Source organism: Myxocyprinus asiaticus, chromosome 38 (genome assembly GCF_019703515.2).
Source record: "Myxocyprinus asiaticus isolate MX2 ecotype Aquarium Trade chromosome 38, UBuf_Myxa_2, whole genome shotgun sequence".
NCBI classification, from domain to species: Eukaryota; Metazoa; Chordata; class Actinopteri; order Cypriniformes; family Catostomidae; genus Myxocyprinus; species Myxocyprinus asiaticus.
Genome location: NC_059381.1, coordinates 19,939,106 through 19,951,550, shown reverse-complemented (window position 1 = coordinate 19,951,550; position 12,445 = coordinate 19,939,106). Strand labels below are relative to the sequence as shown.

General features: G+C 40.4%; 1 protein-coding gene across 5 annotated transcripts in view; it reads left to right on the top strand.

Annotated features, from left to right (window-relative positions):
• arhgap32b (Rho GTPase activating protein 32b) overlaps positions 1–12,445 on the top strand; it is a 153,379-nt gene that overhangs the window by 86,422 nt on the left and 54,512 nt on the right. For all 5 annotated transcript variants that reach the window (XM_051678375.1, XM_051678374.1, XM_051678376.1 and 2 more), the window contains 2 exons: positions 953–1,044; positions 1,237–1,321. In XM_051678375.1, coding sequence (XP_051534335.1) covers positions 953–1,044; positions 1,237–1,321 — 177 coding nt within the window. The remainder of the gene's footprint in view (positions 1–952; positions 1,045–1,236; positions 1,322–12,445) is intronic.

Sequence of the window (12,445 nt, the reverse complement as noted above, 5' to 3'; positions counted from 1 at the left end):
CTTTAGAAAGACGCGTATACTCTTTTATTTCTGCCGAAGCGCCCAGGGGCATTCTTTGCAGTGCACCAGTGCAGAGGGGGGAGAAGCCACTGAAATGCGCCGTCAGATCCAGCTGAGGTGAATGAACAGTCGTGGGAATTCAGCTCAGTGAGCGTGACCGTTCGGCTCCGAAGAGAAAATCTGAATGAGTGGTTGCATACCAGCTCCTTTTATACCCGTATGTCCGGGGGAGTGGCATGCAAATACCACTCGCCAATTTGCATTGGCCTTTTATCAAAGACCAGAGGTGTCACGGGCTCCCAAGAGTGACCCCTAGTGTCACTACATCGACACAACGTCGAGTGAGTGACAGATAGGGAACTTCATTTTAATGTGAGTGGTCATGATTTCCTACATTTTTTGCAAAATTAAAATTCATGTCTTTAGGAGTTTAACTTTTTTTAATGAGAAAAAAATTACTGAATGCACCTTTAAGTGTGCCATAACTGTATTGTTTTGTTCAGAAGGGCTGTAGGAATGTGTTTAGAGATACTGAGTGCGTTTACATGCATGTTCTTACACTGATTATGCTTAATAAGCCGACAACACGTGCGGTCATGTAAGCGCAATAAACCGAGTTCCTTTATCGGCATAAAGGCCATAATTGGCTTATGAATAACCTGATCGACACAGGTAGATTTTTGCCCATCACGCCGATTTTGCGTGACATGTAAACACCTTACCCGGTGTTCTTACCGGCTCATCCAATGTGCGCACATGTTGAGTACATGCCTCTTCACCGTATGATGTCAAAATTAAAGAATAACACAATTATTTCAAATGTCATGTAAATGTCAGATTTATAAAATAAGCTGATTGTAGAGAGTAATCAGCGTATGGGTGTGCATGTAAACGAGCTCATTGATTGTCATGATAAAAGCATGTATTGACAAACCGTGCATCTTTGTTTCAGGCACGGAGTGCTGAAGTTCCAGAATTGATCTCCGAGCCTCCCATGCGCTCCTGCTGCAACACTGCTAGCATGAAGATGAAGAACATCAAGAAGTAAGTGTCAAACATCTGAGTCTCTCAAAAGCTTATTAAACTGCACAATGACGTTTGTCAACTTGGCGAGCGTTATTACATAAAAACACTCAAAAGCCCTATCTCTCTAGCGTGCACACACAGACTTGTCCTAGAAATAGACACTGTGCACCATAGCTGAATATTTAACAAATTTTCCTGTGATGTTTTCAGGCTCTCGTTCACCAAGGGCCACTTCCCTAAGTTAGCCGAATGTGCCCACTTCCACTATGAAAACGTTGACTTTGGAACAATACAGGTAAGAACAACAATGAACCTACTGTACTGTATCTACAGAGTGCACTTAATGACCAGACCTGGGAGGTTGTGGAGATTAATTTCTAATGTGCATGTATGTTTGCAATGAAATGTCAAGCGTGCGCTTGCAGATAACAGTAAGAGTACTACAGCTGGGAGAAGAGCTCTGGTGTGTCTCAATTCTCAATTCCAAGGCTCCAGGGGATAGGAAATTGAGGATCAACATAATTAAACCCATTTAAGCCTGCGGGCAACTAAACTTGGAGAAGGGCTGCGCTTTGTGTCTACCAACCATTTTTTCATTCGTAATTATTCTTTGGATGACTACAGATGTTTTAAAAACAACAGGTGTACAAGTACACAACTTTAGAAAGACTTTAGACAACTTGTTGGATAAAGTGGCAAGTAGTGGCATTTAATTCATGCTGCCATTTTAACTAAAGTGGCTGGTGGTTACTCTTTCCGTACGATTCTATTAGAGTTTGTAGAGAGATGTGCCGACCTGTAATTAAATGTCCTCTATATTAAAACATCTTTACGTGAAAAATGTAGTTAAAAATGTTAAAGTATTGCACATAAAAGTTGAAATACTTCTAAGACATGGTAAATTCTGGGCATTAATGGGTTAACATGCCTCTCAAACCAGCAGCTCTCAGCTACTGCGACTATTTCATCATCTGTTTACTACAGTACATATGAGCTCTCTCTAACAACACACAACTGATTCAAAGATCAGGGTGTCCTATGGATATGAAGCTCTCACATTCTATCTATGTGTGGCAAGCCTCATATGAGGTGTAAGGTGCCCATATTACTTGCGCATGCCTTTTTTTTTTTTCTTTTTTTTTTTTTTACATAATACGTACTTTTTAAACGAGAAAGAAACGTATCTATGCTAATGCCTTGATGAATAGAGTCGGCTTCCTCAGAATGTCTTTTCATACCTGCTGTTCCTTTTAAAAATGTTCCACTTTTTTACATTTCTCATTATAAACTGTAGCAAGGCTCAGTGAAAGCCTAAAAGGATTGTTAAGAGCACTGAATAGCACCTTGTTGTGTAAGGACAGGAGGTGGGGTGGTGCGACAGTGTCGGAGATCTTGGTGCTTCTGTGTTTGGGATTAAGGGGTATAATGGAGCGCTCACAGAATGAGAAAATAGATTGGCATGGTGCAGAGGGCCAGACAATTGAGAGGGAATGAAGCAGTGGTTTCTATAGGGGCCCTGCTCACTGAATAGTAATCCTGCTTTGGGAGGCCAGGTCCGAATAGTCTGAATTGCCCTGGGAAAGCCCAAGTATAAGACAGCTATTTACATGCACATGTGTTGTTGTGTTCTTGCAGCGTTGACTTTACTGTGCTCCCCCTGTTCTATTGTTGTTGGTATAGTATTTATTAAGCATTATGTAGAAACAAGCATGAAGATAACGAAGGCTGTAGACCCGCTGATGTCCAGTAGGGGGCACCAGCTCCTTGGACTTATCAATAGGCAACTCCTGTAGCAGGGTGCCATGGTGATGACGAAGAACATTGATAATTCTCTTTACTCTCCTACATAATCATGGTTTATGCACAAAACACAACTAAAGCTGGAGAAGTCCCTTGCAGCCTACAATGAATGAGCTTGCGGTTGTGCTGCTTCAGTTCTTGGCACAGATACATTAGTCATGTTTGCAGTGTTCCTAACAAAGCTTGCATGTCATCCTTCTGGTGGTGATTTATGAATGGTTTGTAATTACAGGCAGATGACTAACTGATATTCCCAAAAGAGCTGCACAATGATTGGGTTTCTCAGGGCTCTGAAACAGTTCCAGTGAAACATAGTTTACCCAATAGGCCTTTATTTTACTCACCTCCATGTTGTTCCAAACCCGTATTACTTTCTTGGTTTCATGGAACACAAAAGGGGATGTTAGGCAATATGTACTAGTGTTAAAGCTGTTGCAGATACAGGGTCTATTATAATGTGTATCTTTAAGGGAGGGGTTTATTTCACCCACTGCAAAATGTTTAGCAATAATCACTGCATGGCTCACGTGGCATTGACCCCTTTGCCTTTAGCTTCAATCATTGATTTTATTGCAGTTTACACTGCTCTACAGGGTCATACAATATTTCTTTGAACAAAACATGGTTCAGAACTTCGTAAATAGACTTGTACATTGCACAAATATCTTCTCATATTTATTGAGAGATTATTTTTCATGCCATTAAAAATTGTTGTTGAAATTTCCACCCCTTTGCAAGCTCCGGAGGTGACTTTGCATTGGCATATTAAAGGAATATTCCGGGTTCAGTTCTAGTTAAGATGAATCGACAGCATTTGTGGCATAATATTGATTGCCACAAAAATTTATTTTGACTTGCCCCTCTTTTTCTTTAAAAAAAATTAAATAAAATGTGTTAACATGATTTTAGTGTGAGAAAATCGCTTACTAACCTTTTCTGTGTAAAGTTATAGCCAATTTTACAACTTTGTTGCCATGACAGTGTAATGTCAACAAACCCCAAAACCCTAAATCAACTGTAAAAATTACAATTTAAACTACTTTTCAACTCAAATAATACATGCGTTTTAACAGAATAATTAATGTAAGTGCTTTTATAAAATTATAAGCTTCACATTCCTGCCTTTAAACCCTCCAAAAATTGGCCTCATTCACTTCCATTGATAGTGCTTCACTGTAACCTCAATTTTTGCTTTTTTTAAAGAAAAGGTGGGACGAGTCAAAATAATATTTTGTGGTAATCCACATTATGCTGCAAATGCTGTCGATTGACCTTAATTTATTGAACCCAGAATATTCCTTTAATAGAAATGTTGGATTTGGAGGTCAACCGTATGTTGGCTTACACTTTTGCACAAAGGAGAACTTGTCTTATGGATCTTTTAAATGCCATTGCTCAGCTGTGTGGTAACTGGCACTATCCAATTACCACAGCCAGCCGAAGAAAAACGCTCTACTTAGATTCAATTACAGATATGTCTTAAGTTTGCAAGCCACAGAAAATGCATAAGGAGACCCAGCACTGCGTTCCAATGTGTGTGGAGCCCCCTGGACAGCATGTGTGTTGTATCAATGTTCTGAGACTCATACAGGAGGAAATAGTTTCCATGGCTAACGTGTCCTGCTGGTGAATGAGTAAGTGAGGCTAGTAGTTGAGTGTTTTTAGAGCATATGTTGGTGCTGTTACTGTGCAACACTGTCCCTTCCCCCATATTCTGCTTCAGGCTGAAATAGCTACTCTACTCTAGTGCACTCTCCAGATATATGACCCTTTAACACACCGCTTCCGTTGGGCAGAGTCTGCACCAGGGAATATGCTCTACCCACCATTCATCATACAGCTCTTTATAATGCATTCTTGCTTGTTCCAAATCTGTTCATCGGTTACTCTTTTTGAATATTAAATGGGTTATACAATTCTTAGGTAGCTAAGCATAGAGGGGAGCCTTTTAGGGCTAAAACGCATCCCTGGTGGGAAAACGGGTGATTCCAGCTTAAGGTGGTCAAGCTGCTCAACCATTTTAAGCTGTTTTGGAACATCGTTAACCAGCTCAACCAGATTCCCACCAGCTTAAGGTGTCGAAGCTGGTTAACCAGTTCAAGCTGTTTTATAACATTGTTAACCAGCTTAACCTGGATCACACCAACTTATGGTTAAGCAAATACACATGCACAAAACTAGGGATGCTCCGAACAGGATTACAGCCGGTACTGATTACTGATTTTCATGTCATCTGATTGGATACTGATCCCAATATCGCTCATTTAACCTTTTATCGGAGCTCTGTCATAACTGATTATATATAAACTTTCTGTTTACTGTCACTGTGAACTGAATTATCCTGTTGGTATTAACATTGCGGTTGCTTAGTATATGCTGACAAAAATACTGTAGGTTAGTTAATTGATAATCAAATAAAGACAAAATATTCATTTTTAAAATGAAAGTTTTTAAAAACAAGTAGGCTTACACAAAATATTTTCTACATTAGGATAGATAGCCCTATAAAAAACGAGACTTTGTGTCAAACTGGTATCCGATAAGTGTGATTAAACTTAATGTGACATACACCGATGAGCCAAAACATTGACCACTCACAGGTGAAACGAATAACGTTGATCATCTCCTAACAAGGCCACATGTCAAGGTCTGGGTAGATTAGATGGTAAGAGAACAATCAGTTCTCTTAGTCAACATATTGAATGCAGGAGAAATAAGCAGGAGTAAAGGCCTGAGCGACTTTGACAAGGTCCAGAGTGTTATGGCCAGATGACTAGGTCAGAGCATCTCTGAAACATCAAGGCTCATAGAGTGCTCCTAGTCAGCAGTGGGGGAGTACCTACTGACAGTTGTCCAAGAAGGGTCAAACCTCAAACCGGCGACAGGGTGTTGGGCGCCCAAGGCTCATCGATGCGCGAGGGCAACGAAGGCTATCCAATCTGGTTCGAACCAACAGAAGGTCTACTGTGGCACATGTCACAGAAAATTTTAATGATGGTTACGGGAGGAATGTGCCACAACACACAGTGCATAGCACCCTGCTGCATATGGGGCTGCATAGCCGCAGACCGGTCAGAGTGACCACGATGACCCCTGTCCTCGGAGCAGTGGAAGAAGGTCGCCTGGTCCGATGAGTCCTGTTTTCTTTTGCATCACATGGATGGCCATGTACATGTGCGCTGTTTATCTGGGGAAGTTATGGCACCAGGATGCACTGTGGGAAAACGACAAGCCGGGAGAGGGAGTGTGATGCTCTGGGCAATGTTCTGCTGGGAAATACTGGGTCTGGCCATTCATGTGGATGTCAATTTGTCACATGCCACAAGGGCTGGGCGATATGGCAAAAAAAAAAAAAAAAAATAGCTTTTTATCAAACTTATGGACTATTCTATTTTTTTCAACTTTTAAATGTACTCCAACCTGATCCAAATTGTATGTTCTTTATTAGAATGCAAGGCAACCTGGTTAGAGAAATACAAGTTCTTTTCATGATAGGAAACAAAGGAGTGTAAGAAAGGTACAAATGCACCAGAAGGGGAAGTTGTCAACAGAGTGTAAATGTAAAATGTAAAATACATTAAAATCTAATAAACAGAATGTTCAGAAATAATAGAATAAGAAACCTGCTAAATAATTTTTAGCCAGTGTAGGTATTCATTTGATCTAAACCATGTCTATCTAGAAAGTTATCTAGAAATCAATATCTGTAAATTATCAAGTTTAGCTAGAAAGTACTCATTGTATATCAAACAATTTGTGTGTATATTCATAAACCCCTGCAGATAGAGACGTGCCCTTTAGCGGTTCACGCTTAGCAGTGTAGCAATATGAAATAATTTAGCATTACAATTCGACTAACAAAGTTTGTCAAAATGATCGCTTGCCAAATGTTGGGATATAGATGCAGTACATTTGAAAAACACATCACAGAACAAAACAATAATTAGCAATCTATCTGAATCATCGTGGCAAAAGGAGCAGCAGATGTTTGATCCTCCCATATATAGCCTATCCATATTATTTTAAATGAAGTGCAATAAATGTCACGTAACTAACGCTTTTTTATAGGATAATGTGCCATGCCACACTGTACACATTGTTCGGGAATGGTTTGAGGAACATGATGAATAGTTCAAGGTGTTGCCCTGGCCTCCAAATCTCCCAGATCTTAATCCGATTGAGCATCTGTGGGATGTGCTGGACCAACAAGTCCGATCCACAGCGGCTCCACCTCGAAACTTACAGGATTTGAAGGATCTGCTGCTAATGTCTTGGTGCCAGATACTACAGGACACCTTCAGGGGTCTTGTAGAGTCCATGCCTCAGCATGTCTGTGCTCTTTTGGTGGCATGTGGAGGGCCAACAGCATATAAGGCAGGTGGTCATAATGTTTTGGCTCATCAATGTATATGGTTATTTATTCATACCTCTTACACTGCCTCTCTCTCATACTGCATCTCTCATGAATCAAGTTTGTTGTCTTACAACATTCTGCTTGTGTTCCTCACTCACCTGTGATGACATGGCAGTGATGCTGAAGTCTTAAAGGAGCTGCGCGTCTTTTGCGACATGGGCGATCAGTTAATGTGATCTGCCTAATTAAGAGACCACCAATGGAGTCATAGGAAGTGCATATCAACTGATACCGACTGGTGGGCGATTGATCGGAGCATCCCTACACAAAACACAACGAAAGCTGGAAAAATCCCTTACAGTTGTTAAGACAGGTCAACCAGTGCAAGCTGTGTTTTGGGACATGGTTAACCAGCTCAACCTAGATGATCAACCACCTAAACCAGCTAATGACCAGGCAAGCTTTTACTAGCTTAAAACCAAGTAAAACCAGCCACCATCAGAAGCTGGTTTTAGATGTATTTTTCTGCAGACACAACACTTTTTTCAAATTGTACCGTATCACTGACCAGATACAATGACACATCAATCTTCTGCATTTCTAAACAGCATGGCTCATCTTGTGCTATTCTCAGCTCTGTCTGTGTGTTTGAATTACCATCCACAGCCTGACCTATTATTATTTACCCTATGTCTCTGTGTTGCAATTTATCTGCACATCTGTCTCTCTGTCTCTTAGTCATTTATATTGCCTGAGGAAAAAGTCAGATGATCTTAGCCCTCACTGTTGCACATGACAAATCCACTATCCTGAGCTATTAGGTAGCCTGGAGTGAAGATCCAACACGCAGGTCAGACACGCTGTCGGTGGGAATCTTAAGTCACACAGCTAAAGAACAAGTCCAGAGTGCCAAGATCAAATAATCTAATTTAATTTGCTAGTTAGATGGTAGTTGTTTGCAGCTAGGAATCTCGAATGGACAGAATACTAAAACAAACCTGCTCAGCCCATCCCTTCCCTTCTACCCCTCATCACTTTCTTTTTTCTTCTTTTTTTCACACTTTCTCTCTTTGTTTTCCATCCCACCACAGGCCAGGAAAGCTTGGAATCTCATCCTGCTTTAGATTGGTCAACTGTTGATTTTTAGGGCCATTTTAATGTGTTGATCAGCACCATCTGGTGCTATTGGACAAGCTATAGGAAATAGCTTCTGCTCTGTTTACATTGCTATACAGATTTATGAGGCAGGGGAAATATTTTGTTTAATACTGAGTCATGATGACTGAGTATCTATATTTCTCTATCATTTAGTGTTCCAGTATGAAGCTAATCTGTTCCAGGAGTTCATTTCCACAGATGACTACGCCTTCAGTTTTGGTCTAAGTTCTCATTCCACATAGTTTTCATTCCAACTCCTTTGGTGTCTGAAACGCATCACTCTCAACCTTAAGGGGTCATCATCATTTACCCTCATGTTGTTCCAAGCCCATATGCCTTGCTTTCCTTCAAGGAACACAAAAGAAGACATTAGGCATGATGTTCAGTCTTAGTCACCTTTCACTTTCTTTGTATGATTTTTTTTTTTTTTTTTTTTATGAAAGTGAATGGTGACTGAGACCAACATTGTGCCTAAAATCTCCTTTTGTGTTCCACAGAGAAAAGAAACTCATATTGTTTTTGTTTTTTTTCACATTTGACATTTAGCAAGCTCTTCATTGCACATTCCATCTTACATTATAGTGTATTAGGACTTTTCATGCAAGCTGCTCTTTTTTTATTATATTGTCTGCAGAATAGTTGCAAATCCCAATGCAAATCAGCATTGTGCATGCACAAACCCCAAAGAGTAATGCACATTTTTGGCATGACGTCTCATGTAACCTGCCCCCTCTCCATCTGAGCTTCACAGACTGCAGTGTGCATAAACGTCTTGTCTTGTGTGCATGTGTGGCCACATAAATCAAGTCAGTCAGGTAACCCCATCTATCCATGTATACATGTTTATGATAGCATGCCTCAGCTGGTGTAGTAGGGCAGTGATAACAAGAGGAAATGGCCAGTGAAATAAAGCTGGTGGAGGGGATACTGACTGTCAGTCTCCCTCTTGCCTTGCTCCATATCCTCTGTGTCCAATCTATTGTTCTATCGATCTATCGTTTGGTCTATCTGTCTTTCTGTCTCGCTCTCTCTATCTCTTACTCTCTCTTTCTATTTCAATCTCATTACTATATCTCTATCACCATCTCTTATCTACAATGCATTTCTGTAGAGCATCTCATACCACTGGTCAACCCCATTCCCCCCTGCAGCCCCTCTACCTCAGTGTATTTCAGGATCTTTGGAGCAGCTTGTAAATAGCTGCATGCAATCTCGTTCTCTCCATGGAAATGCATGTGACGAGGAGGAGGGCGGGGCCGGGCCGTGACTACGCACGCCCGGCCCCCAATCGGGCTAATCAGCCGAGGAGAGGGATAAATACAGCCGAATGCAGCAGTTCGGGAGAGAGAGAGCCACACGCAGCTGGCGTATGTGTATTTGTGTTTGTGTCTTTTTGTTTCATTAAATATTACTTTGACTGTTCAGCCAGTTCCCGCCTCCTCCTTGCCCATTTTTAACCTTGTTACAGTTAGTTACTAAGATGTTGTTCATTTAGATCAGTGTGCAACCCTGTTTACTTCGGAACATCTTATACTTACTTCTGTAAGGAGTTGTTGTTGAGTTTTAATTTGGAACAATCTCCTGTAAAAACAGAAGTAAACATCAAACCAGGCAAATGTTTCAGTCTGATCTTATGAAAATTATGTGAATGTGGCGACATTTTTGTGAAATATCGTGGTTCTGAGGTGAAATATGCACTGTGTAGCAATAAAAGTGAGTCAAATTTTCTTTCAAACAGATGAGGTTTTGAAGGTTAATGCTCTATTGAGTCTTTAATCAACAAAACCTACCTTCCTATTCTAAATCTTAAATCTAACCGATGGTGTCATAAAAAGCAAATGTGAGATGCATATCCCAATTGCTGAAGCAACTAAGTCATTTTATGGTCACTTTTGGCTAACATGTCATCTTTACCCTGACCCTTTGAATCACAAATGTAATGCTCAATGAGTTGAGCAACTGTGCAATTTGATCACATTTGAACAAGCTCCCAAATTTAGTTGGTTATGAAATGTGAACTTTAAAATATTAAAAAAAGGGTTGTCGTAGCGCCTATACTGTTTATTTAACTAGGAAACTGCTGCAATACATATAAGCCATGTACAAATTATTTAGCAAGAATGTAAGTATAGTAATTCTATGAGACCAGGTTGACATTTTTATATTGTTCCAGATGAAATTCAGTGAGATTTTTCATGAGATTTCATGTTTCATAGCCATTTTATAAGGAGATTTGTAGTTGTAGTTCATTACCCTCTTCTGTACGTTTTAATCTTATCCACTTCAATCTCTTGTCAGTTTCAAATCCTGTCAAAGCAACCTTGCCTGGTTATGTCATCCTCAGAGACGCTGCAGTATTTGGGTCCCGCCTCTGCAATGAAGCAGTGCAGTATTGCCCTATGGGCATCTGCACTCAAACACAAACACCTCTGCAGCCCAACAAAAATACCACTTGTCCCACCCCCTTGGGTTGGTGAGCATGTGGGAAGACCACTTTATATGCACAAACCTGCTTGTACTTCCGCAATCCCTCCCCATTCACTCGAAAGTTTCTCTTTCCACATACTGGAGTTATCTAGCATGGAAATGTTTTGCTTGTATCATCACTTGTATAATGTAAAACATACTCATTTGATGCCAGATTATGGCACAGTTTCCTCTGGACTTTTATGACTAGTTTTACCAGACATGTTCCCCTCTGTGACCTCCTTGATTGTCTTCTCCAAGCATGATTTGTGGAATCATGTAAAGGATTTGCCCTGGTAAAGTTGGCATGATATCCAGCAAATCTGGATAAACTAGGTCACTATTGGATTATAATTTTATAGTATTAATAGCTGTTCAGAGAGAGAGCATTATTTTGGTGTATCATCCAGTTGATGATGCTGTGTCCTGCCTGAAGTTCATGTGTGTTGTGTCTTGGGTCACAGAAGCAGTTCATTGTTCTCAGGGAGATTAGATTTGATTCTCTGAGGGACACAGTTTCAAACACTCCTCTTCTGTTTTGTACATTCTAGGGATGTTCAAAACGACACATTTTCAAAATCAGTGGGTTGTCTGAACAACTAGTAGACTAATTGGTCTTAAGGAAGCCCTGTATATTTAGGCTAGTTTAGGTTCATGTTCATTAGACTTGTTTCTGATCGATATACTGTATGTACACTACATATGCACAGTCCTGTCAAACAAATAGACTAAATATCTATAATGTTACTTAAACAATAATTGTAATAGATAATAATTATAGTGATAAAATTGCTTAAGGCTACGGTATACGTTTTTCCGCGTGCAGCTCTGTCTCACGCACAGTCAAGCGCTCGGCATGCAAAGTATACTCTTTTGACCAGGAGCCTATATGGCTGCATTTTCTGCATGCGCACAATGACTGCTATGTAGTACTCTTTAGTACAGTCAATGACAGGCGCATGACTCAAATGTATCTACAAAAAACTGGGCTGATGATTAAATTTGTGTCACGCGCACTGTGCTCCAGACATAGCGGTATATGGAAAATCAAAGTAAACTTTTGCCTTTAGTAACTTACGATAAAGTACTTGAATCACAATGATAAACTACTGTAATCCCAACACTAATACATTGTATTACGTGTATTAAGTGCTGAAAAAAATCTAGATGAACTGCCTAGTAAAACTTAGTCTGCAACCCGACCCGGGCCGGGTGGGACTGAGCCTGGTTTGGTTCAGTTTTTTAAGTAGGACTTCTGGTTCAGTTCGGGTAATTAATGAAAAAATAAACAGGCCTACCGAACTTGTTTCAGGCATGCGCTCTCACTCACAAGAGAAAAAATTTTAAAACAAGGAGAAGAAATTATAAAGAGAGTAAGCAATTTGGGGGTTGGGTGCGGGCGCAAAATCTGACGGTACCGTTCAGGCCAGGTAGGGTCAGGCCATACGTCTTGGGAACAGGTCAGGTTCGGGTTTCGTTTTAAGCCCCGTGCTGACCTCAGTAATCGATTATTGATTGCTGGACGACTCGTCGACCATCTGGTCCCATCCCTAATATGTTCGGCCTGCTTTTAGGTATGTGTAATTTTTTTCAAACAAGAGTTTCTAAACACAGCGTCTTGATTTGTTACAAAAATTGAGC